Source organism: Balaenoptera acutorostrata, chromosome 2, assembly GCF_949987535.1.
Source record: "Balaenoptera acutorostrata chromosome 2, mBalAcu1.1, whole genome shotgun sequence".
Classification (NCBI taxonomy): domain Eukaryota; kingdom Metazoa; phylum Chordata; class Mammalia; order Artiodactyla; family Balaenopteridae; genus Balaenoptera; species Balaenoptera acutorostrata.
The window spans coordinates 135,050,320-135,076,627 of NC_080065.1; the positions used below are offsets into that span (position 1 = coordinate 135,050,320).

The 26,308-nt window shown below is 54.3% G+C and overlaps 1 protein-coding gene across 3 annotated transcripts in view; it reads right to left on the minus strand.

Annotated features, from left to right (window-relative positions):
* CAMK2A (calcium/calmodulin dependent protein kinase II alpha) overlaps window positions 1–26,308 on the minus strand; it is a 71,433-nt gene that overhangs the window by 9,287 nt on the left and 35,838 nt on the right. For 2 of the 3 annotated variants that reach the window (XM_007188648.3, XM_057539731.1), the window contains exons 4-15: window positions 25,227–25,281; window positions 24,272–24,337; window positions 24,086–24,158; window positions 20,994–21,096; window positions 19,600–19,683; window positions 19,355–19,449; window positions 18,165–18,287; window positions 17,722–17,805; window positions 16,167–16,209; window positions 13,616–13,656; window positions 7,878–7,926; window positions 893–968 (exon numbers count right to left, since the gene is read on the minus strand). In XM_007188648.3, the coding sequence (XP_007188710.1) occupies window positions 893–968; window positions 7,878–7,926; window positions 13,616–13,656; window positions 16,167–16,209; window positions 17,722–17,805; window positions 18,165–18,287; window positions 19,355–19,449; window positions 19,600–19,683; window positions 20,994–21,096; window positions 24,086–24,158; window positions 24,272–24,337; window positions 25,227–25,281 (892 nt within the window). Of the gene's footprint in view, window positions 1–892; window positions 969–7,877; window positions 7,927–8,883; window positions 8,917–13,615; window positions 13,657–16,166; window positions 16,210–17,721; window positions 17,806–18,164; window positions 18,288–19,354; window positions 19,450–19,599; window positions 19,684–20,993; window positions 21,097–24,085; window positions 24,159–24,271; window positions 24,338–25,226; window positions 25,282–26,308 lie in introns of all 3 variants that reach the window. The other variant, XM_007188647.3, reaches the window with a different exon arrangement.

Consider the following 26,308-nt stretch of genomic DNA (forward strand, 5'->3'; position numbering starts at 1 on the left):
CAAACTTCAGCTCCTGGACATAGTGGTGACCAAGATCAGGCTGCCCGAGGAGCAAAGCCCAGACCAGTTATTCCCATCTCACCTGAACCCAATAGGCAAAGGTCATTCTGCCCTTAGTTGGCAGATTTTGTCCACCAAAAAGCATATGTGGGGTCTTCGGGCCCAGGCCTTGTTAGCTCTGGCCAAGATGTTGAGGCCTCAGCCCAGAATCCTGGCTCTCCTGGGGGCCCGTGGAAGGCCTGCTTCTGGGCCAGACCAGCAAGGCCGAGGGTGGCCACCAGGGGGCGCTCCAGCCCAGCCTTTGCACACAGCTGCCCCTCCAACAGCTGATCAGGTGTGTAGGGGATGTCTCATACCACCTGTTTCATATCATGCTATTTTTGTGCACTCTGCCTTATCCCTAGAGGATTTAAGATTACTTCTGGATGTTCTTTTGCTCACCGCTACTCACTGGAGGTACAAACCCTATGGGTTCCTGCCTGCTCCTGCCCATCTGAGGTCAGAGGAGGTCCAGGGTGAGGCCCCAGGCCCATGTGGCAGGACTGGGGAGGGGCCTGCTTCCCTCCCCTCCTTCCCAGCTCATCTCCTGAGGAGGCCCATGCTGTGGTGGAGACCCACCCGCTCTGTCCTTGGGGAAGCAAAAGAGTTTTGTTGGAGTTCCTCCTGGGGAACAAGATAGGAGCAGGACTGAGATATAGACAAGTATTGTGAACAGAAAGCTTAATGAGAGCGTAAAGTCTGAAGGCAAACCAGAAATATGAGTTCAGCCTGATTCACAGCACATGCAGAGTGAGTAAATGAGGGTCAGAGACAAGGACCCCTAAAGGTAGCCATCAGCAACCCCTGATCAACAATCCAGGCGGGACATGCAGAATGGACCCAGCCGACTCACGTGTAGGACTCAAAATCTCCATTGCTTATGGCTTCAATCAGCTGTTCTGTCACTTTTATAATTTCTTGTTTCCGCACTGTAAGGCAGGAGGGAACACAGAGAAATAATAGCAATAGTGATTGGGATGCAGCACCAACCACAGTTTCCTGAGCCCCTAACATGCACCAGACCCTGTCCTGGCACCTGAGGGCCTCAGAGAGATTGTCTCGTTTATCCTCACACTGTCCCTGGGTATCATTACTCCCATTTCATGGAAGAAGAAACTGAGGCCCAGAAAGGTGAAAAAGTGTGAAAGTTCCCTCAACTACAATGGGCAGAGCCAGTGTCTTAGTTGGCAGCCTCTGCCTCCAAACAGCATGCATGATTCTGGCTCTAGGCCTGATTTGAACCCAGGTCTTGATTCCAAAATATGCTTCTCCATTACCTTGTTTTGCCACCTGAATCCAAGCAAGGTCACCTGTGGAGGTTGTCACCAGCAGCCACAAACCAGGGGCTCCCTCATGGTCCAAACTGGGGCCACTAAGGAAGGGCTTAGGGCTTACTCATCCCTTAGGTCTGAGTCAGTTTTTGTTCCATTTGGGTGCCTATAGGAATCAGACACAGCCTTCCAGAACTTTCTAGGCAGAATGAATCCCAGCTGCTGACACCTGGCCTCCCCTGTCCGCCACTGAAACACCACGAACAACTGCTGTCTTCCTGGTAGAGGATTAGACATCAGTTTTCTTATTAGGTGTGTGATGTTCTGAGTCCCAGTTTTCCCATCTGTAAAATGGGGACACCATCACCTCTCATACGTTCAGTGCTGAACAAGTTGTGTAAAGAACCCAGGCTTCAGTACCACACAGGCTTCTTCTAAAATCCCAGCCCAGGTCTTTACAAGCTGTGCAACCATGGGGCACAAGGTTGTTTTCTGGTCCATCGTATGGAGATGACAATGCCCTCGTCCCGGAGTTGTTATGAGCATGGGATGAGATGATGTGCCTGAGGCACTTGGACCAGAGCCTGGCACATAGTAGGTACACACTGTAAGTGCCGCCTTCTGTATCCTCCCACACTCATTACTGCATCTGCTCCTCACAGCCTGGGGGGTAGGGGGAGGCAAGGCCAGTTCCCCCCATCTGACACATGAGACTGAGCCTCAGCAATGAAGGAGTTTGAAGCCAAATGTTCTGGCTCCCAGCAGGGCTATCCTCCCAGAAGGCTCAGGCGGTTTCCCAGGGCCAGGCCTGCTTCCCTTCCTCCCCCAGGCTCAAGCTTAACCTCCAAGCCAGTCAGTGAGCTGGCCTGCTGGAGCAGCCTCAGGTGAGATGGGTGGACATGTTGCCCGTTTCTCAGGCAGGGAGCATAGGAGGGAGACGGCTCCTGGAGGAGGCCTTGTCCCTGCCCCTTTCCTCACCAACTGCAGGTGCCATCCCATCCCCCCTCACACTGGGGAGCTCACCTCAGGCCCAGAGGACAAAGAATCACAGGACACCCAGGCCGCAAGAACTCTTGGGGACCAGGGACTCAGCCTGCTTATCCAACATTGGGGAAACAGAAGCTTGGTAATGGGTGTGACTCGCCCAAGGACATAGAACATTTTGGGTGCAGAGTTTGGCTCCCAGCCCAGGGCCTTTTCCACAGGACCCAGGAACTCCAACGCGTTCCGTGATGTGTTGGGCCCACATGCTTGTCTCTTCCCCAGCTCAAATATGAGCTCCATGGAGGCTCGCTGATCCCTGGAGCCTGGAGCAGGCCTGGCCAGGCATTCGTTATGGAGTGAGTGACTGCGCCAGTGCTCAAGCCGCGAGTCTTTGAAGCCTCCCAGCACAATTTCATGTGGTCCTCACCTCCCGGTCAGAGACAAGCTCCAGTCACCGTGGAGGCGACAGGTGCAATAGTCTGCTCCAGTGGACCAACCGCCCCGAGCAGACTGTGCAGCTCCAAAGCCCATCTCCCTCTACCCCCACCACCTGCACCGCAGGGCAGGGCCCGGTGCCCAGCGCAGCTCTTGGCACGTGGTGGGCGCTCAGTAGCCGTAACATCACTGAAGTTACCATCTCCAATGTCAGTCACCACAGTGAGCCACTAACTCTTTATCTCCTGGCTCTGCGAAGAATCACCAGGGCTGGGAACGGGTCTGTCTTAGACCATGAGGTCAGCCGGGTGACTCTGGGGCCTTGCCTGGGGCTGAGACGGAGGCAGCTTGAACGAATGAATGAGCAGATGGACCAAATCAGGGTCTGGGGCTGCTGGCCTTGCCCTGTTCGCTGGAATTGCCCAAGTTGCCTTGTGGCCTCTGTCCCTAGGAGCCCAACAGCCCGGCCTCCTGGTCAACTCTGCCCTCCTTCATGGAAGCTGGGGATTGAGGATGGGGAGAAACCCACCTCCACCAGGAGACACCTCGTTCCAGCTGCTCCCACATGAAATCAGGGTGATGATCCAGAGCGAATCCACATGCTTTAAGAACTATCCACAGCTTTAAGAACCCTTCCCACTTGACATTCCACGAGCCCGTGCTTAACGCCCTGTATCCCGTGGGCCGCTTCTCACCACCATCTCAGAGAGGCTAGTCAAGTGGTCAAGGGCATGGATTCTGGAGCCAGACCCCCTGAGTTTGGATCCTGGCTCTGCTGCTTAGTAACTGTGTGCCCTTGGGCAAGATACTTCCTCCTACCTCAGTTTCCCATATGTATAATGGAGCTACTAATAGTACTTACCTCATAGGGTGGTTCTGAGGATTGAGTTAAGAATATATCAATAAAAATAACTAACACACATATGGTCCTCACTCAGAACCAGCTACTGTTCCAAGCCCTTTATATCAACTCACTTATGTAAATAATGATGCATTATGTAAAGCCCTGAGAGCGGTGCCTGGCACTCCATAAGCAAGCGCTGTGATTATCATCACTGGAAAGCTCTGAATTGGAAGTTCTCCCTGAGGACAGTCTCTAGCCTCTAGCCCGGGCAGGGACACTTCCCAGCAGCCTGATATATGATGGTTCAGTTTTGGTTGGAACTTTGGGGCTTGCAGCCTGCTGGGTAGGCCACCGCACTGCTGGACAGCTTTTGCCATTTGCATCCACCTCCTTCTTTCAAGTTGCAATCTCCCCCTAAAAGCCCCTAGTTATAGTTCTGGTCTGCCTTCTGGGATCCTTCAGTGTGTACCTGCTTCTCCAGACTCTGTGCCTTCCCCCACCAGTCTTTTCTTCTCAGGGCTGAAGGCCTCCCGCATGTGGCTTGCAGGATCTGGCTCAAGCTGGCCATCTATTTTCGAGGGTACTTAAGCTGTTTAGTTGCCTCTCTGAGTGTGAGCACACAATCCCTGATGTGGCTTGAATATTGCAGAATATCAGGTCTAGGGTAGCACTCTCTATCCCCTGCCCAATTCTGGACACTACACCTCTATTAATGCAGCCTGAGACAGTGCCTAACTTGGCCTCCAGCCACTCAGGACACCAAGTTTGCCAACAATTGAAGCCTAGCAGGCAGGACTCTCCCTAGCTTCATTCTCTGGGACCAAAGATCTGGGGGTCTGGTGCTCCTTAAATCGGGAGAAATTCACTCTGGTTCTGAGCCCCTCCCATGCCCTTGGCAGACCTATTGCTATATGAAAGATTCATCTAGCAGCTGCTCAGTACCACCCTCTGGCATTTCTCATCTGCCAGGTGTTCCCCCAGGCAACCAGGAGGGCTACGCTATAGATGGGAAAGCTGAAGCTCCAGAGAGGTTAAGGCACTCTCTCAAGGTCACACAGTATGAGGAGGCTGAGATGGGATCAGCATTCCTGACTGATATTTCCCAGAATGTCTCTGCCCAGATTCTAAGGCAGCTCTTTGGGTTGGAGAGGAAATTGAATTTTCATGGAGCTGACCAGGAGGAGATAGGGCGGTGGGGAGGAAATCTGGCAGAACCCCGTGCAGCTCAGAGGGTGAGAGCCCTGTGTATTAAGCCTGAGGGGCTGTGAAATATTAATGTCCCTTTCTTTGCTGAGGGGAGAATGTTCCCTGGAGGATGACATTTCTAATTAACTTTAATGTTAGGTCAGAATCCACCCCACCAGCTGCTATTCTCACTTAGTAAGAAGACTTAACAAATTAACACCAGAAAATGGTTCTCTGGAAACTTTCTCTGAGGCCTGGAGAAGCTGGGGGAGGCACAGAGCTCCTCTCTCCTGCCAAACAGGGGGAGAAGCTCCTGGATGGGCCAGCACCTCTTCCATCAGACATGGCCTTTTACATGTGTGGAAACTGAGGCAGGGAACGGGGTCCCAGTTTTACCATTAATAACATTGACATGCCCTTTCTCTTCTCTAGGCCTCAGCCTCCCCTCTTTATTTTATTTTAGTTTTAAATTAAATTTTATTTTTTTTTGGCCATGCTGCACAGCATGTGGGATCTTAGTTCCCTGACCAGGGATCAAACCCGTGGCCCCTGCAGTGGAAGTGCAGAGTCTTAACCACTGGACCGCCAGGGAAGTCCCATCCTCCCCTCTTTAAAAGGGGCATAAGTGGGCTTCCCTGGTGGCGCAGTGGTTGAGAATCTGCCTGCTAATGCAGGGGACACGGGTTCGAGCCCTGGTCTGGGAAGATCCCACATGCCGCGGAGCGGCTGGGCCTGTGAGCCACAATTACTGAGCCTGCGCGTCTGGAGCCTGTGCCCCGCAACGGGAGGGGCCGCAATAGTGAAAGGCCCGCGCACCGCGATGAAGAGCGGTCCCCGCACCGCGATGAAGAGTGGCCCCCACTTGCCGCAACTAGAGAAAGCCCTCGCACGAACCGAAGACCCAACACAGCCAAAAATAAATAAATAAATAAATAAATAAAGTAGCTATAAAATTAAAAAAAAAAAAAATTCTTTAAAAGGGGCATAAGTGAACTAAAATTCAAAACTTCACAAATGTTCCCATCCTGATATCTCTAAAGCAGAGGATAATGATTGTAAATGTCAGGCCTCGGGGATGTAACCCAGAGCCGTTACCCCAGGTGGAAAATGTCTTTAACGGGTCACGTTTTACATTAATAGCGCACACAAATTTTACATTCTAGTCCAAACATTTCTCTGTCCGTTGAACATATAAATATTTGTCTTAAAATAATCTTTGAGTAAAACTGATGCTCCAAGAAAACGTCATATGGCTTCCTGTCATTCAACCATAAGCTCCAGTTTGAAAGAAGAGAAATTAAGATTTATTAAACAGTGGCCACATGCCAAACACTGTGTAGGCACTTGAGACACAGCCTCTCATTTCATCTGCACAGCAGTCCTCTGAGCTTGATACTATTATCATCTCTTTACTGTTAAGGAAACTGAGGCTCAGAGAGGTTCAGTAAGTTGTCTAAGGTCACCCAGCAGATGGACTCCAGTGAGGAATCACAGAGCCAGTTTGCCTCCACAGACCCTGTCTGCTCTGAGACCAGGATTATGAGGCCACAACAAGTCTCCTCAAAAATCCCAGCACCTTGCAATGAGCCTCAAACATGGTGAATGTCTCAAAAACAACCTATCTCGGCCCACCACAAACCTATGGAATCAGATTCCACTGGAGCAGGGCCAGTGGAATGGTTAATAATCATACTTGAGGGACTTAGAATGCTGACCTGATCCCAAGGGAATTCTTCGAGATAATGCATTTTGAAGGTTGTCCCTGGTGCTTTCACAGACGCTTGATTTGCTCTAGCACCAGGCTATGGTGATGGAGTGACCATCTCCTGCCCCTGCTTTGCCCCAGCTGGGAATGACCGGAGAGGGACACACATAGGGTGGGGCTGGTCTTCCAAACACCGTGGCAGAGTCAGGAGGCAGTCAATGGCGTTTAGTGTGTCAAAACTGCCTTAAATAAGCCTGAATGGCAATGGTGCAAAAATATTTATTACATAATAAAATGCTCTTTTCCCCACCGTTGTATATTCTTTTAGAAGCAAATCATCTAAACTCCTGAAAATATCTCAACTGGCACAGCTGTGATCTCTCCAGGTCAATGCTGTTTTTCTAGACTTCAGAGACTCACCAGGCATCTCTGACACACACCTGAGTGTGAGAACCCCCTCCCTTGCCGGTCTCCCTGTCCTGGGGGAAGAAGAAGGGCTGGGTACAGGCAGAACAGCAGGACGTCACTAACTCATCCAAGGATCTGGTGTCCCCTGGGTGGAAGTCAGCGCTCCATCCTCCCTCCTCCAAGCTCCAAACATCTTTCCACATGCCAAGGCCTCCTCAGCTGAGCCAGGCCCTGGAGCCATACTGCCTGGGTTCATATCCTAACTGTCCCCTTTACGAGCTCTGGGACCTTGGGCCAATTTACTCAACCCCTGAGTTTCTGGGCTGTCGAATGGGGTCAATCACAGTACCTACTTCTTAGCTTGTTGTAAAGCTCAGGTGAATATCAAGCACTTGAAACAGGTCTAGCGCACAGCAAGTACCCCATAAAAGGCAGCCATTATTCCTATTACCATCCTATTATTTCCTCTCTTACTATCAGATCACCGTTATCTGGGGTCTTGTGCCCCCTTTCATCTGAGGGCTTGTGAAGACTATTAGCCACTGGCTACAGTAGCCCCTGCATTTTGGGTCGGTCTTAGGCAGTGTTTCCCATATTCCAGGTTGTTGAATTTCCTATTCATACATTTTTGCTTTCCCTTCCTTTACTATTATTACTTCAAGTTTTTAAAATCAACTTGTGTTTTTTTTTTAAATCCAAAAACACTTCAAAAGGAAAACGTATACTACTATGATACATTTATGACTTGACTATGTTAAATTAATTTTTTCTAATACATGTTAAAGTCAACACATAACTGCTACCATGAGAAAAGCCCATCAGGCACCTCACATAGGGAAATGGCACCCCACTGTGTATCCAGTCTATAAGGAGCCAAAGCGAGGCTCTTTGTAGAGGAACAGCACACAAAGTTGGCCTTGGGGTCCCATCAGGCCGGAGACTGTCAGTGAAAGGGGCCTGCCAAGAGGCCCGGGGGCCCAGATGCTGCAGGCAAGACCCCTCCTACCTTTGGTGTCTTCATCCTCAATGGTGGTGTTGGTGCTCTCTGAAGATTCCTGCCAAAGAGAACACGGGAGGTGGTGAGGCCCGCTTGTCAAGCGGGAAGAGGTGTGGTCTGCCGGATGCTGCGGCCCCGTTGCCGTAAGCCTCATTGGCTCTGCCATCCAGATGCTGCACTGAAAACCCTGTCAGACTTCCAAGCCTAAGGAGGGGACGGGCCCAACTAAGCAGGTGGCTGGTGGCGGGGACGGGGGTATGAATGAAGGGGTGGATGCGTGGAGAGCCCTGGCCTTTCCGGAAGGGGGTCCTGAGCCCTGTCTGCTTGAGGGAGCAGAGAGGGGGTGTGGAGGGCAGAGAGGCACATGGTGGCCACAGGATGGGGAAGGAATACACACACTGGCAGGAGAGGAAGAGAGAGACGGGGGGAGGCCCGGTGTGACAGAGGCTGGGCTTTTCAGGGGGAGAAAAACCACACAACTGAGGGAGACAGCAATGGAATCAGAAGAAGAGGGACGTGGGCCACCATGCCACCGCAGGAACCCCTAGACAGTGGCAGGGGCTGGTGGCTCCTCTGCCACCGGCAGGCCCTGGGTAGCCTCACAGAAGCTCAAGAAGGGCCTCTACGGCGCCCGCTACTTCGGCCAAACCAAGCCCCCCAGTGGCCACAACTGGCACAAACCAAGTCCTGAGCTGAGTTCCAGAGCAGAGGGCAAGGCGAAGCGAGAAGCCATGGGCTGGATGTGGGATGGGGTTCAAATCAACCGTCGCATCCGAGGGAGTTCTCAGGTCTACCGTCAGGCTGCTGGCCTGGGTCATGGAGTTGGAGGTGTCAACAGAAACACACCAACAACACGCACACACAACACACATATTGTCACACGAGGCACACATACCAAGCACACCCTGAGCACCCTCTCCCCGCCCAGGTTCCCAGTGCAGCCTGCAGGAGCGAGGCAGGAGCGAGGGTTCGAGGCCCAGGATTTACCGGCGTTTGGGAGACGGCAGACACTCACCATTAACTGAACGCTGGAACTGGACTTTCTTTTCTGGAAAAACAAGGAGAAGAGATGGGACAGGAAAAGACACAGCGTGAAAACGGCAGGGAGCAGAGGAACGAACAACAGGGGAGGGTTGGAAGGAGGATGGGCCTCGGGGTCATCCTCTGTGGTCCCTTGCCGGCAATGGCATCGGGACAAGGAGTCAGGGCCACCAGCAGCAGCTGACCTGGCAGGGCCAGGCCTCTCTCAGCCTGGAGTTCTGGGGCCTCGTGCACAGCTGCCTGGGTCTCAACGATCTAACCACCAAGCTGTGGGCTAAGCCTCTCTTGGACCAGGGCTCCCCCTAGGCTAAGTTCAGATGGAGGGAGCAAATCCTGGGTCTCAGATACCAGGTGCCTAAGGCCTCCAGAACCCAAAGCTCTTGAAGGACAAAAAGGTGCTCGGGTCTGGAGATGAGGCCCAATGTCTCCTCCGAGACTCCTCCTGTGTCTCTGCTGAAAAGACCCCACTCCTGGTTTGGTTGAGTGTCATAGTCACTCAGGAAACTTGTCCAAAATATACATAACCAGGCCCCCTCTAAGGAGTTTGATAACTAGGTCTGGGCTGGGGCCTGGGCATCTTTATTTTAAACAATATCCCCAGGTGATTCCAAAGCAGAGACAGGTGTGGGAACCACTCCTCTAAATGGCCTCAGAAGTCTTGCTTGTGCTCACAGCTTCCCAGTGACTGGCCTATTCGGCTCCTTTATGCTGATAGAGAAACTGAGGCAAAGGCAGACACACAGCTGAGCCCAGAATTCTTTGGGCCCTGCCATTCAGCCTATTCTAGCTTTGGGGGGATTTGTCATTTCCCCTGTATTATCAACTGTGGAACCAAGGGAAGGAGAGAGGAACATGTAGACTATCTTCTCCTTCTTTCAGCTCTAAGCCTGGAGTCTTAAAGACTCACACTCATAGAAGGTTACAGGCCAAGACTGACACTTGCATTGAGCAGACAAGAACCTGGGGTCCAGAGACGGGCAGCGATCCACCCAAGGTCATTCAGCTAGCTACTAGCAAAGCAGAGGCTGGAACCCCCAGTGCAGGCCCTCTCCTCTGTCCAGGTCTCCAGGTACCCACAGCCTGATGGCTCTTCAAAGGCTTATCCTGGAAGCACTTACATCTGAGAGGCCAGGAGGCTGCTCCCCTTGCTGCTCTGTGTGGGGAGCAGAGGGGAGACTTGAGATGCCCTCCGGGTAGGCCTTTGCCAGTGGGAGGCACTGGATATTCTCCAAGGGTCCTCAGGTCTAAGTCTGGGCTTTCTGACTCCAAGATCCAGGAGTCTCTGAGTGCCAGGAGCCTTAGATCCTGTCCTCTCCATCCAGGGCCTCTGCATGGAGGTGGCTCACTGGACATTTCCAGTGTAAGTGCTCACAGCCCCTGCCTCTGCCCCAGCTGGCCCGGGCAGTGTGACTCCTGCAAGCCAGTAGCCTGCAGCCAGCCCCTCCTTCCCTGCCCTTTCCTCCTAGCGTTGGCCTCATTCCTGGCTGGAGCCGGGCCAGGCACAGTGTGTGTTGGAGGGGACAGGCCCACACAGCTCGGCTGTCAGCAGAAACCTGAGGAGCGGCATGAGGGCCGGGAGGTTCCAGGCAGGACACGAGGAGGGAACACAGAGCAGAGACTGCATCAAATTCGGACGTACAGTGACAGGATGGGACATGGGGGAGAGAGGTCATGACGCACGGATGGGACACCAACAGGGGGCAGTGAGTGGGGTTGAGGGGTGGGAGCGGTCAGCCCCTCTTCATGAAAGTAGAGGCCTAGGAGTGGCTGGGACGGGGGGCATCGCTTCTTGGTAATAGAAAGACTCGATTTTCCTGAATCACAAAATGATGATGATACTAATAATAACCCTACACCGACCAGCATGTTAGTCTCATTTAAAAAGTGAACTGTCAACAAAAGTAGAGTCACATCTCTTAGAACCACGTGAAGAACATGGTTCTAAGGTTGGCAGGGATGGTAGAAACAGAGGATGGTCAAAGTTAGCCTTGAAAAGCCCTTAAAAGCCCATAAAGTACAGTATTGTGTCATATCTTGAACTCCAACCCGCCAGTTTTTCCTCCAACGTTGGAACCGATCACTGCTTCTTCAGTTAAGCCCCAGGTGGGATCAGTGGTTTGTCTCTAGGGACCAAGCGGTATTTCCTGCTTTGGCCGAGCACATGTTGGCTACAGGAGCACCACGATGCGGCTGTACCAGGCCCACCCTGGTGGGAGCCTCTCACCAGCCTCCCTGAAAACAGCTCTTCTCCTTACAGATGACGGAACTGATGGCCCAGGTCCCCAAGGGAGGGAACAGTGGGTCCCAGGCTCAAACCCCTGGCTTCTTGACTTGAGGTCCAGTTTCAGTCATAGTAAAAACATGAATGGACCTCCCTCCTCTTGCAGGCCGGGCTCCCCAAATCCTGGGCAAATCCCCCTGGGTTACTCCCGTCTTCCAGCTGGATGTCTCCGCTCCTCCATCCCAAGGAAGGGGAGGAGGTTGAGCTGCAGAGAAAGGGACGGGCCAGGAATAGCCTTTGAGTGTCTCTTCCTCCACACCCAGGCCACCCTGAGAAGTCACTCAGGGTCTGTCCTGCCCTACAGGAAGCAGCAGCACTTTCTTCAACTGTGCCCACTGGAAGGCCCTGCAGTGAACAGCCAGAGCCCCGCCACGCTACGAGATGCCCTTGCCCTCAGACAGCCTCCGCCTCCTGGCCTTGCCCAGAGAGGAGCCAGACTAGAGATTCGTCTCATGACCCAGCCTGAGGGAGGCCCTGACCAGGGCTTTGCCAGGGCTACACCCGAGCACCAAGCAGACGGCGGCAGCCCTCCCTCAGACCCTCCTCCTCCACCTACCTGGGCCCCAGCCCACTAGCGCCTGTGGCCTCTGCCCCATATCCCCCAAATATGATTTTCCCCAGGGAACCCAGTACCCCCAGTGTCTACACACTAGGGCCAGATTGAGCCCCAGCTGCTCCAAGCCTGCCCCCCTCCCCCGCAAGTTGCACATCCGTCTATCACCCTTTCAAAATGGGAGGGGAGGGGGGTGACTCATGGGTAACCCAAAACAGCAGGTAAGCCAAAACTCAATTCTGGATTCCATTACAGCATTTGGGATGGATGTGTGTTAACTTTATAAATTGGGCTGGCTTTAGATCTGTGTTTTCCAAGTATTTTCTTGAGCAAACTTCAAGAGAAATCTTACCCGAAAGCCCAACACATAAAGCAGAAAAGATAATACTACTGACTAGCATCTCATGAGCATGTATCGCACGCCAGCACCGTGCTAAGTCCTCAATACGCAGTATCTTAGTTCATCCTCACAAACAGCCCTGGGAGGTGGGAGACCCTGCTCACCCATTGCTTGAATGAGGAAACACGGGCTCAGGAGATTCAAATAATGGGCTATGAGCTCACCCAGGCTCTCTCAGCCACTGCGATAGCTGGTCCACGGAGCTGTTCTGGCTGAAGTGGGTGTGAGAAGCCCCAAAACCTCTCTGCTTGGCCTCCCCCTTCCAATCCCTCCCCATCTGCTGCCAGAGGTACCTCCCCAGAACCTCTGGGCTCCAAGGAGTTCCATTTGAAAACCACTGGCTTTGACTGACAACCAAATTAATTACATATTCCTCAAGCACCCAAGATGAGAAGGGAAAATGATTTTTTTCTTGTTTGTCTTTAAAGTTGAAATCTTGGAAATCATGAAGTTTACAGCCCTCCCCCCTCCCACTGTACCTATGGGGAAACTGAAGCCCCTAGAGGACCAAGAGCAGAGAGGAGGGCCATATCCTGGCCTCAGGCAGACAGCCCAGATCCCCTCCCATGCAACCCCTGGCAGACCAAAGCCAGGGGCCTGAGACCCTAAATGCCACTACAAACCAAGCCATGAAGCCACCAGCCCACCTGGGTGGCTGTGTTTGGACAGCATCCCACACCTTCCAGTGTCCTGGGCACAGCCCAGCCCTGGGGCCCTGGCCAGGCAGGGATCTGAGCCCAGAAAAAGTCAGGGTCTCAAGAGAGGAGAATCCACAAGACGAGCCAGTGGCAGGGGAGGAAGGAGCTGCAGAGAGTAGGGGACCAGGCAGAAAGTAGGGGACAAGGCCCCAGAGAGCAGAGGCAGAAGAGAGAGGAGGGAGGGAGGGGTCAGTGGGGTGTGGAGGAAAGCAGCTCGGGCATCAGGGGTGGGGACAGGGCAGGCCTGGGTCGGGGAGAGGAGGGGATTCTTAGCACTGAACCGGCAGGCCTTGATGGGGATGGGTACCTCTGGGTGTCAAAGCCAAGAGGATTGGCTGTCCTTCCCCTGCAGGCTTTGTAGGCTGGACTGGGGCATGCACTGGGTCAGGGGCCCATTCCAGCCAGCCTACACTCGGGAAGGAGGAGGTCACCCCTCATGACATCTCTGTCCCTTCTTTGCACCCACTCACTCACCAGTCCTCCAGAACCGCAGAAATCTCCTTTGACCGGCCCTCATGCCCACCCCAACCCCAGGCCACCTGCCTCTCCCACCCTCTTTCAACCCTCCCCTCCCCCACCTGCCCCCCACCAATCCTGGTGGGAGGGTGGGCACCGAAGCCCAGGTCTGGGTCTGGGGATGCCAGGCTGCACGGGTGAGCACATCTGCCCAGAACACCATCAGTAAGGCCTGGCTCTCGTCCCAGTCCTGCAAGCCGGGCCCTGTGGGCGGAAACGCTGTCAGAGGCAGGCCCTGCCGGGCTGGCCGGGACTTACCTTCACACCATCGTTCTTCTTGTTTCCTCCACTCTTCCCGCCTGCAGAGGAGAAAAAGTAGAGGGTTACCAACACCAGGCAGGGCACCAGGGCCCACAGGGTGAGGAAGAGCAACATCCACGGGCAGCGGAGGGCACAGAGCCGGAGCAGCGACGTGGGGAGACCTCCTCCCCTCGCTCCTCTTCCTTCCTGGGCGGCCCTGGGTCTGCCGGTGGCCCGCTGGGTGGGAGTGGGCCTGGGTTCTCAGCAATCTCAAGTGTGACCGTCTGGCTCCATGGGTTGAGGGAGGTGCCCAACGTGTCCCAGGACCGTGGGATTGCTGTTTCAGTCTGGGGATTCCCTCCAGATCCTGGTCACCACCCGTGCTAGTGGCGGCCAGCACGGAGGCCCGGCTGCCCAGCCCGGGGCTAGATGCTCCCTCCCCGCCCCGACCCGCTCTAATTTTAGCCCCATGCTGCTGTGGAGGTCATGTGTCAGCCCTGCCTACTCACTCTGGACAGCTGCGAAGCTGCATTTTGCTGGTGATAAGAAGCAGATGCCCCCACTCTGGGGCCCACCCCTGCCAGAGCACCCATCCCCTGCAGAGGCCTCCCCACCCTCAAACTCCAGAGCCCCACACTGGGGCTGGCTGTGTCCCTGGTGGCTGGGAAAAGCAGAGCAACAGCTCTCAGGGAGGCCCCACCTGTCATTTCCCATTCCCTTCCTTCTCACCTCCTGGTCAGAGCCCTTGGAGAGGGCATCAGTCAGGAAATGGCATCAATGCCCAGCCCTGTGCAGCCTGACATCTGGCTGCTTTAAACCTCAAGCAAATGGCCTTAAGTTAAACCAGACAGTATCTATAAAGTGCTTAGCATAGCACTTGACGTGTATGCGGTAGATGCTCAGTAAATGGTAGCCACTGTAAGTCCTTTTCCTGGTGGCCTGGAGAGAGCGAGCTGGGGAGGAGGGGTGGTACTGCACACTGATGCCCCAGAGGCTTGGAGGGATGGGGCTCATGGCTGGTCCAGCTCCCCAGTCATCCTCACATTTCCACCTATGACCCCTCTCGGGCTCTCATGCAACTTTTCCCTCTCGCAAAATTTCCCTCTTGCAAAGCAAGGCAGTGGTGGGGCCGGGGGAGTACCTCTGGATCCCAAAGCCGAGAGGAATGGCCAGCCATCATCATGGGCTTTGTGAGCTAGACCAGGATGCACAGCAGCAGGGAGGGGACTTGCCCCTCAAGCCTCCAAGGAGTCCCCTCTCAGCTCCAACCCACTATTACAGGACTGTGGGGTCCCGTGAAGCCACATGTTCTGATTTTCAAGAGAAGTCAGAAATCTGGGATTTTCTATGAAATCTCCTGGTTTTTAAGTGCTGGAAACTCATGCCAAAAAAATTTTTTTAAACACCACTGGTGCCCCCAAGCACATCGAGAGAGAGGGACTAAACCATGGGCTCCGTTTTGTGAGCTCTGGACTAGAGTGCCCTAGAGGCCCTTCAGTTGTTAAAAAAAGACTCTGACTGCCTGGGTGGCTCATCTTTCAGTTTAAGGAACTGCAGGATCCTTGTCTGGGGAGAGAGTGGGAAGGCAGTCCAGTGTGGTAGCGAAAGCCCGAGTCTGAAGTCGCAGGGTCTTCCCAGCCCTGGGTCTCATTCTCCCAGCTGGTTAAATGTGCAGGTGGACCCTCTCAGCGAAGCCAGGGCTGTAGCTGCCCAGAGCCGACCCCTTGCAGTGGAGCCAGCCACGTCCGCAGCAGCTCTAGCTGCCCCAACCAGAGGGCCCCTTGGGTGAGCCTTGCTGTATCTGCTCATCAGCCCCATCCGCCACCCCGGGCTCCCCAGAGAGAAGCCTCTGGCGGACGCTGGCCGCGGCACTCTCTAACATGCCAAGGGGAGCATCTTGCTAAGCCCTGATGCTAATCCCCTCCCCGTCTCTCTTCGGGGCCACATGCCACAGGTCACTGGGCACTTCCCGCCTGAACCAGCCTAGGCCAAGGCCAAAGGCTCCTACCCTGGACTCCTTGGTGACCCAGCCTGGTAAGGCACTTGCTCTGGGGCTGGTCACACCTGCACTGAAAGCCTCCCTCTAACAGTGTGACCTGGAGCAAGTCAGAGTTTACCTCCCTGATCCTCTGTTTCCTCACTCAGAAAACAGGGATGGCAATCACCTTGTCACAAAGACCACATGAGTGAAAGCATGGGCACTGCTTCGTAACTGTAGGGAACAGGAATACTGCTACTCCCTGGGCCTGGGTCAGTCCCTCCTGGACCTGTACCCTGACATCTGTGAGGCCCTCCCCTCTGGCCAGCCCAGCCTGAGAACCCCAGCACTGCTGTGAGGTGGGGGAGCCAGACTTAACCTCTAACCCTTCCCGGTGGACCCTTGGCTTGATGACCTTTGACCTTTATCTGCTTTGCAGGTTTGCATCAGGTGAGCTAAGTCCCCAGTCATGGGGTCCCCTACAGCCCCCCTCTCCCCAGGCCCTCTGGCCTGAGGGCACCAGATACCCCATACGGCAATGCCCCTACCTCCTGCAGGATGTATTTGGAAATCTGAGGTCCTACCACCTACCAGAGAAGTTCCTGGTGGCCAGCATAGTGGTGAGGATGGCTCCCTGCAACAGATAAGAGGAGGGGGTTTGGGGGAGAGGAGAGACAGAGAAATGGGAGGGGAGTGGGGAAGGAGAGGCAGGTGCTCCATTCAGACACAAAGCCAAAACCTTCTGCCCCTTGCCCTCCATTCCTCCATTTCTCTCACCCCACGGCCCCGAGACCATCCCCAACTCCCTGGAGAAGGGTGAGGCAGGGGTGAGCTAGGCCTTAGCTGGCACTGCTCTGGGTACACGGCCATCCTAGGAGCAGATATTAATAGACTCCACCGGCCTGGCCAGAGCTGGTGGCTGTGCTCTGGGACACCTGTCAGTGGGGCTCCTAAAGGCCAAGGAAGTTTCCTGACGGGGCAAGGACAGTAGACTCTGCACCCCTTGGTCCCCCCCCCGTCTCCACCCTCTGCCTAGGGCACTCAGCTCCTCACTCCAGTACTAGTTCGCCCCTCTGTGGCTCCTGGGTTAATGAGGAAAAACCCTCCTCTGTCAATGAAGGGGCTGGGGACCAATGGCCCTCCTGGTTCTAATTGCTGTCTGATTTGAACACTCTCTGGGTCTGACAGTCCATGATTTTAAGACTCCCTGATTCTGACATTTTGAGACTCCTTCCGTGACAGCTCCCACTGCGGGCTTGGGGGCGAGACGCAATTCTCCTGGCATCATGCTGGCCACCACCCCGTTGGCCCGTGTCCCTGTCCTGAGCCACCGTGCCAGGCCTGGGAGCAGTTGGTGAGGAGCTTCCGAAGGAGCCGGGGCCTCAGCATCTGTCACTCAGCACGTTGATGGCTTTTCTGTTCCGACCAGCTGGGGACCCCTTGGTTGCTCTTCCTACCTGCTCACGGGGTCCCTGGCAAGGTCTAGGCCAGGAGATGTCACGGCCCTGAGAACACACAGACCTGCTGAGAGGCTGGCAGCTGAGGGCCCCCCCGGGTCACACTGTGGCTTCCTTGGAGCCGCAACCCCTGTCTAGTCCCTCGGCCATTCCTCTCCAGTGCTTGGCAGCTGGGGTCTCTCACCCCCACCACGGTCTCCTGCCCAGTCACATGTCACCCCCGGAAACCTCTCCCAGCCACGCTGAAACACTTGCAGTCCCCCTAAGGGGTCATGCTCACGCCTCCAGACTTCTGCACGGGCTTTTCTCTGTGTCTGGAACATCTGCCCAATCTGTCTCTATACTGTTAATACCTGCTTATCCTTCGGGATCTCAGCTCAAATGACACTTGCCCAGGAAGGCTTCTGCGATCCTTCCCTGGTCCATCCAGACCTGCTCCATGGCCCTGCTATGCACTCCCACAGCCTCAGGGCATGTGGTCACAGCACTCACCACTGCCCCATAACGTCTCCATCACTTGTCTGTCCTCACCGCCGCTCAATGCCCACAGCCCAGACAGCAGGTGTTCAATAATGCTTGTTGACTCAACAAAGGAAAGAACTAGTGAGTGGGTCTCTTGGCCACTGTGGAGACCCAGGCCAAGCTACTCCCACAGCCGGGGGGCATGGAGGGTGAGGACCTGCTGTTACCTTCAGTTTTCTCCTGGCGTTGAACTTCTTCAGGCAGTCCACGGTCTCCTGTCTGTGCATGCAGGAGGCCACGGTGGACCGGTGCTGAAGGGAGTGGGGGAGAGGTCTATGAGCAGAAGGCAAGCCCTTCCTCCCCCTCCAGAGTATCCTATGGATGTGGTTGTCATCTTGGGGGAATGATTTTTTGTTCAAGGGGATGGTATAAACATCCTGGCAACGGACATTCAAAGCCAGTAGCACCCCCAGTCATGTGCCAACCCAGAATACCTCCCACTTGCCACTCTCCCCCTGAGAACAACAGTGGGGTCAGTGTCTCTTGGATTAAGCTCCGTCGGCCCCATGCTAGGCCCTCAGGCCCAGGGGCAGGGGCCAGGCCTCCGTAGGGGCCTTATTTCTGAGGTCTGGAGGGGCTCCCAGGAGGGGCCTTGCTGAGGAAGGCTCACCGAGATCCAGGGGTGCTTGAGGGCCTCGGCAGCCGTGATGCGTTTGGATGGGTTGATGGTCAGCATCTTATTGATCAGATCCTTGGCTTCCGGGGTGACGGTGTCCCATTCTGGTGACGGGAACTGGAAGGGGCAGAGGGGCCAGGTTTGCCCAGCCTACCCCAGGCCACCCCTGCGATCCCCCAGCCCCTGACTGGCAGGGGAGCAGGCAGGGGTCCTAATGTCCTTCTACTCGGGCATCCACAACCAGGAAATGGTGCAGGGTCCCCTGACCCCAGGACAAATCAGAACAATGGCCGGGGAAAGGAGGCCTCCCTCTGCTCTTCTGAAGCCGTGCCTTATCTGCAAAGCAGCCAGACAGTGGTTACAGCCCAGACTTCAGAATCAGAAGTTTGGGTTCAAGTCCTGGCTCTGCCTCCTGGGCTGTGTGAGCTTGGGCAAGTCATGTGACCCCGAGAGATGTTGTGAGGATTAAATATGATATAGAACACGTAGCATATAGCTCAATAGGCATCAGCCATGCAGAAAAGCAGTACAGCTTGGTTGTTAGAAGCATGGACACTAGAGCCAGACTGCCTGGGTTTAAATCCCAGCTCTACCGTTTCTTAGCTAAGTGGTCTGGGCATGTATTTAACCTGTCTGTGCCTCAGCTTCCCTATCCGTAAAATGGGGGTAACAATAGTACCTATGTCATGACTGGTGTGAGGATGAACTGTAGTAATATATAGAAAGCATTTAGAAGACTGCTACGTGTGTTAGTTATTATTACTATTTGTATATATAATATATAATATGTATGTATGTGTGTGTACATATATCTATGTATGTATGTATGTATACATGTATGTACGTATGTATCTATCTCTCTATACATATAGAGAGAACCTGGCTCCTGGGGCCTGCCCCCTGACCTCTCACACCACGTTGGTGCTGCTTCTGCCCTCGGGGGCCCCATGGACTAAATCCCATCCCTTAGATGCCCAAGCCATTAGGCACTGCCAGCTCATGGCCTGGCCCCAGTCAGCCCTCAGGCTCCACCTGCTGTTCACCCCATCCCCACCCCGTAGCTAGAGAGTGGCAGGAGGCCTAAATGGGCTGGGAGGGTGGGACAGGGTCGTCCTTGGGTCTCTGGCCTCACTGGATGGGGCCCAGGGGATGACAGGGAGGCTGGAGAGAGGCGCAACACTCACATCATAGGCGCCGGCTTTGATCTGCTGGTACAGGCGGTGCTGGTCCTCATCCCAGAACGGGGGATACCCAACCAGCAGGATGTACAGGATGACCCCTGAGGAAGGACCAGCAGAACCTTCAGCCTCATGAGGAGGAGTGATGGGGTGGGGGGGGGCGGTGAGGGAGGAGAACGATGGGAAAGGACAGAGAGGGCACCAGAGGGGCAGGCAGCCAGGGGGACTAAGGGGCCTTTGGATGGACTCACCACAGGCCCACAGGTCCACAGGCTTCCCGTACGGGTCCTTCCGCAGCACTTCTGGGGAGAGGTATCCGGGTGTCCCTGCGAACCCTGCTCCCCAGACACACAGACAGGCAGACACACACACAGAGGTCGGCAAGTAAGTAACCCGGAACAAGATCCTGCTGGAAGAGGGATGAGGTTGCCCTGGAGATGGGGAAAACGCCCCCTGCCCCCAGAGCCGGCCAAAGGCTGGAAGCCCTGGCCTGGTAAGATACCAACGCCTCTAGACCAAGGTAGACGAGGACGGAGTATACCTGTCACCACGCCCCCCCAGCACCGAGAGCCTCACGGCAGAGTCATTGATCCATCCCAGGGTCCCGCCTCAGAGTCACAAACTTCTAGCACAACCCTCCTGGCAACCACTACCAATCAATCGCTGGTGGCTCTAGAGGTGAAATGTCCTTGCCTGTCAGTTCCAGGCTGAGCTGAACCCTCACCCACTCCCCACCCCTTCCAGGAGCTGGTCCTGGGATGGCAGAGGTCCTGTCCCTAACTCTGGCTTTGCCCTAAGTCACTGAGGTAGGTCTATTTTCCTTCTGGGCCTCAGTTTCCTCATCCGTGAATAGCGGATTAGGGATTCCTATCCTAAACACCTCCCAGCACTGTTGGGGGGATTCGTTGAAATAATGAACACCCAAAATGTTTTAACTAGTAATTGTGAGAATAGTTCCTATTTAATGAGTGTGTGCGCTAATCAGGGCTGAGAACTTTCTATGCCTGATCTCATTTACTCCTCACACCACCCCAAGGAACATACTATTATTATCCCCATTTTATAGATAAGGAAACAAAGGCTCAGCGGGGTGAAATGACTCACCCAAAATCATATACCTTGTAAGCAGCAGAGTCAGGATTTGAACCCAGAGCTCTGGTTCTTAACCACTGATCAACATTGCCCACTAAAAAGTAACCCCAGAGAGCTGAAAGGACTCAATTATGCCAAAATCTCAGAGCACACTGGATCATCGGAGCTTAAATCCCGGCTCTACCCCTTTTCATCTCCTTTGACCTTTTCTTAGTTTCTTAGCCTCCGTTCCTCATCTGTAAACTCGGGATAATAATCTAGCACCCAGGCTGTTAGGGGAACTCATGGAAGCCCCTAGCCGACACTCCGGGTGTGCGTGTGAAGAAGTCACATACTGTCTTAAGGACAACCATGTCCCTGCACCAGGCCCCCAGGGAGCTAGGGTGGGTGACCCTCCACTGACTCAGAAGCTGCAGGGATGGGGGTCTCTGCTCCCTGAGCCCCAGATGGGACAATAGCCATCTCCTCTGCTCAGGCAGAGGGTTCCTAGCAGCTGATGTGTCAACTCAAGGCTGGCCCCCAATACCCCCTGACACCCCCTGCCCCTACTCACCAAACCATGCCTGTTGTTCCCCCTCCACCTCTATGGCCAGGCCAAAGTCCGCCAGCTTCACCGCGGCACCCTTGAGCTTGGAGGCCAGCAACAGATTCTCCGGCTTCCCAGGACCAGAGAAAAGAGGGAAAGAGGGAGGGGAAAAAGCCAGAGGACAGTGAGCTGATTCAGAGCCTCACCTCTGGAGCTCGGGGCTTACAGGCGGAGCAGCTGAGCGACCCAGAGGCACACCGCCACCCCCACCCCCGCCCCAAACACAGAACCCTGAGCTTCCCAGAGACGGGACTACCCCGCTGTAGCCCTCCACCTTCTGCAATAGGAAGACCCTTCTTCAGCCTGCCAACCCCTCCTTCCCCTTCCCTCAGGGTTTGGTTCTGGGGCTGAGGTGGGGGTGGGGCAGTGGGGAAACAGCCATCACCACAATAAGGAAAAAGAAGCAACATTTATTGTGCTTCCACTATGTGCCAGCCCCTGGGCTAAGGGTTTTGCATACATCATTCCATTTATTATCTCAACAACCCTTTGGGGTAAGCATTATTATCTCCATTCTCCACAGTGGCCTTCTTACATCCCCTGAAACAGTCACGCTTGTTCCCACCTCAGGGCCTTTGCACTTCCTGCTCCCCCTGCCTGATTTGCTCTCCCTCCGTGCATCACAGGTTTGGCTCCTTCTCATCATCCAGCTCTCACCTTCATGTCACCCCCTCCAAGAAGCCCTCCATGACTACTCTATCTAAAGGAGGAGTCCCCAGGTATCTTCTATCTTAGCTCCTTGTTGTTACCTTCATAGATCTCATCACAATTTCTAATGTGTTTTCCCATCTGTCTATGTGCTTGTTCATTATCCGTCACCTCTGTACAATATGAGTTTCTTATGTGTTCTGTCCACCAATGTATCACCAGCACCTAAAACAGTGGGCGGCACATAGCAGGCACTTAAGTATTTGTCACGTGTATAAAGACGAGGAAACTGAGGTTCAGAGAGGTTAAGTGACTTGACTGAGATCACACAGCTAGTAACTGATAGAACCAGATCGAGGCATAGTCTGGCTTCAGAGCCGTGCTCTGAACCACTCTAGGCTGAGAGACGTGGGGCCTCCTATGTGCCACCTGGCCTGTGGGGCATGAAGGCTGTCATCTTCTGCTGGGTCTGGAAGACAGGAAATCCCCCTCCTCAGGGCAGAGAGGTATTAAAAGTGGGAACTTTTCAGTTAGAAAGCCCTAGCTTCTGTTCCCAGTGCTGCCACTTCTACGCTGTGGAACTTAGGCAAATTCTTTCACCTCTCTGAGCTTTAGTCTCCTCTCCAAAAAGTGGGGATAATGCTTACTTCGTGGGGTGGCATATGGATTAATCACGATAATCCCTGCAAAGCACTTCGCAGTGGCCTACAAATGCTTGATAAGTAACAGTACTCATATTTTTTGTTTGGGGAGGAAGAGCGGGGGCTCCTAGTCCCTGGAGACAACTAGTTTCTTCTGACCCCCTTCCCTACTGGGACTTCTGAGGTGTCCCACACCTGACCTTTCACTGCCCCAAACAAGGCAGGATGCAAACAAGTATAGCTCCTTCTGCCCCTCGTTAAGGCCTCTTTGGTCCTCTGGGGACAGTGTTCCCAACATGTCCTGGGTCTCAGTAGCTGTCCTGCCCTGATTTGATGAATGTGCCACTAATTAATCTATCCGGAATGGCCTAAATTTGCGCTGCCTCTCCCCGTTCCTCCTCTCGTGCAGGGGCTCTGGTTATAATGGGAACAGGCCCTTGGGGAGGGCTGCCCTGCAGTCTGACCAGAGACTCTCTTTGCGTGCACACTTGCCTGCGGGTCTAGACTGAGACACTGGGAGCTCACCTGGGCTCAGGTGCAGAGCCACAGATGGCTCCTGGCAGTCAGAGGTGAGCAGGGGTTCTGGTCAGAGCACTGCACCCCAAAGAGGGACCTGGACTGACTGGAGGATGCCCAGAGAGGGTACCCGGGATGAGGAAGGTCTGGAAATCCCATCCTAGGGGGGAATGGAGGAAAACAGCCTGCAGAAGCCTTATGAGCTACTGCAAAGCCACTCACGTGCCTCCAGGGTGCTCTGAGCTGGAGGCTTGACCTCTGTGTGGCCCCAAAGGGTAGAACTGGGGTTCACAGGTGAAGCCCCACAGTAGGAAAGATTGAAGGAGCATTTCCTAATAGTTCAAGGGGCTACCCCATAAGAAGTGAGTTCATAGTCACTGAAAGTCAAAAAGCAGAGGTTTGATGGACACCTGGCAGAGTCACCTAGAAGGGTTAGGTGACCTGCAGAAGCAGGAGGTGCAGTGAGTGGCTTTTTGGTCCCAGCCCACCGGGAGCATGGGACCTGGGGTCAGAAGTCCAGGGCTCCAGCCCTGGCTCAGGCACAACTGAACTGCCTGTTCTCGGGCAAATCCCTTGGATTCTTTAGGCCTTAGTTTCCTGCTCTGCAAAATGGGGGTGGTGTTATGCAGCTACCACACACTGATGCCCTGAAGCCCAGCAGAGGAGCTCCGTGAAGCACGTGCTGACCGGGCGAGGCCGTGCAGCTGGTGCCAAGCTCAGACTCCACATCTGCTTAGTCCAGTCCATCTCCTTCAAGTGGGAAGAGGGAGGACTTGGAGGGCCCCAAAGCCTGTTTTCCTACCTCACCACTCCCCTCAGAGGCCCAGAAGCAAGACTGATAACCTGTCTGTGTACCGGGCACTGTGCTGTCTCCTTTGACATCCTCAGCAACCCTGTAATGAGGTTGCTATGGCAACCCCCACCATAACGAAGCTGAGGCAGTGCAGCAAGAAAGTGGCCCAGCTGGGATTTGGACTCCACCAGAGCCAGCCTTGGTGGCCTAGCTGCCTCTCACCTGGCCTGGCACAAAGCACCTGAGGCTGGGAGTCGGGAAACCTGGGTCCCCAGCCCAGATGCTCCACCTCCCGGAGCCCGCTTCCCTCATCTGAAGAGTGGGGGAGATTTTCCCCACCCAGCCCAATTCAGGGAAGCTCACGGGGTTCTGATAGTACCCCTGGCTCTGCAGGTGGAGGGAAGGGCAGGGGACGGAGGAGCAGGCTCCCGGCGAGCCGCACCCTCACGTGGGTCACTCACCTTCAAGTCCCGGTGTACCACCCCCATCTGGTGGCAGTGCAGCACGGCCTCCAGGATCTGCTGGATACAGTGACTGAAGAGAGAGAGGAAGGGGGCAGGAGGGTGAGGGCGGGCCTCCCCTGGGAAGCCAGCAGGAGGGAGTGCCCTGTCCCCAGGCACCATTGCCAGGCTGCACGTGGCACTCACCTGGCATCTGCCTCACTGTAATACTCCCGGGCCACGATGTCTTCAAACAGCTCCCCGCCGGTGACGCTGGGGAGACAGGCACAGAGTCACTCACGCACAGAGGCCCCAGGTGCCACGTCTTTTGGAAAAGTCTCCAGGAAGCTAAGAGTGGGGCCCAGGGACCTCAGAACCTCAGCCCCACAGGGAGGGGCCCCAGAAGCCACAGGGGTGCTCCCCACGACAACCCCCTTCCTGACTTCCAGCCCACCCTTCCACTGACCTCTCTCCCCTCCACGCTCGGGGAGAGCCAGGCTGAGGTTAGAACTGGGGGTGAGACACTCAGAACACGTCACTATGATTCATTAGGCTCCTGGAAACCCAATGGCTGGAGCTTTTTGTGTTTTTTGATAGACTATTTTTGGGGGAGGGGGTGTAGCTAAATTTTTGGTGAACGTGGTGAAATTTTTTGTGAACTAATTTTTTGGTTCACATCAAAATTGAGCAGTAGGTACAGAGATTTCCTATAGCCCCGCTGCACACCCCCAACCCCGACATGCACAGACTCCCCCATTGTCTCAAGTATTGTTCTTTACCCGTGAGACCAGGAGCCACTGAGACCTCTCAGTTCATGTTTGCTTTTCATTCAATTGACTGGCTTTAAAAACTTTAAATTTATTCCAAAAGGAAACTTTATATCACCACTAGAAATGGAAGACCAGCATCACTGGCCACAAATAGAAACGAAACTAAATATATGATGATGAAAGTTAAAAGTGTTCGTTGGTGTGTCAGGAAAACCAGCCTGCACTGCTCAGGTGGCAGGCCTACCATGTTTCGGGAAACTCTGTATCAGAAGAGGGAATTCAGCCCAACCTAGGAGGCATGTGGACTCTTCAGGCCAAGAGACCCAGTGAGGTCATCCCTGCCAAGGCCGTCCCCATCCCCACTCTACATCCCAGGATGGGGCCAGACTCACAGGTCGAAGATCAGGTAATGGTGTCCCTCCTCGGAGATGCTGTCGTGGAGCCGGACTGTAGGAGGGGCCAAGGCAGCTGGTTACGCAGGACACAGGGCTCCCCACTCCCAGCCTCCCTCTCACCCCTCAAATAGCCAACATTCCAGTTTCTCCGAAAGTCACTGAGCACAAGCCAGTTGCCAGGTGCCTTGACAAATACACATGAACAAAGGATCACTGACATCAGGCATCCCCAAAAGATGCCTGGGCTTAAAGACTAAAGACCCCTGCTTTGGTCAAAGTTTGGTCCCCTTCCCTCTCCAACCTTCAGTTTCCCTGCTGGGAAGGCCAGTGTCATGGAAAGACTTGCAGCTCAAATCTCTGCCACTTGCTAGCTGTGTGACTTTGGCCAAATTGCTATCCCTTTCTGAGCCTCTCTTTCCTTGCCTGGACAATGAGAATGAAACTCCTGGACTCACAGGCTTCTTGTGAGAATTCCATGAGGCACACAATCGATGATTACTCACTGCTGGCCCTGAGCTAATGGCCCGGCTCTGCTTCCAGGTCTGAGGAGATAGCAGAGCTGGTGGAGGGGGCAATGACATTGGTTCCTGAGTTCTGGCTGCTGAGGAACTGTCATCTCTTCATACCTCATTTACCAAGAACAAAGGCAGAGCTCCCAGGAGCCCAGAGCTTCCAAATTACCCCCTGAGCTTCTGGGGAAAAAAAGGGGGCCCAAGGCCTGGGGCTGACTCTGTGGGGGGGTCCCACACCCTGCCAGCCAAGGACAAGTTCTCCCAGGACAAGTTCATGTCCTTCCCTGCACCACAACTTAAAAATGGCCGTGGAGGGGGGTGTGGGCTCAAAGAATTATGATACATTGCACAATGGAAAATTACACAGCTGTTAAAATAATGCGGCAGTTATGTATCCACTGGTTTGGAATCATCTCTAAATTATGCTGTTTGGTGAAAAAGCAAAGAGCAAAGCAGTATGCATAGTCCTTTTCTGAAAGGATATATTTCAGCTTGTGTATGGCATAAGTCTCTCTGGAAGGATACAGAGATGTGGGTACTGAGGGTGCCTTGGGGAGGGGAATTGGG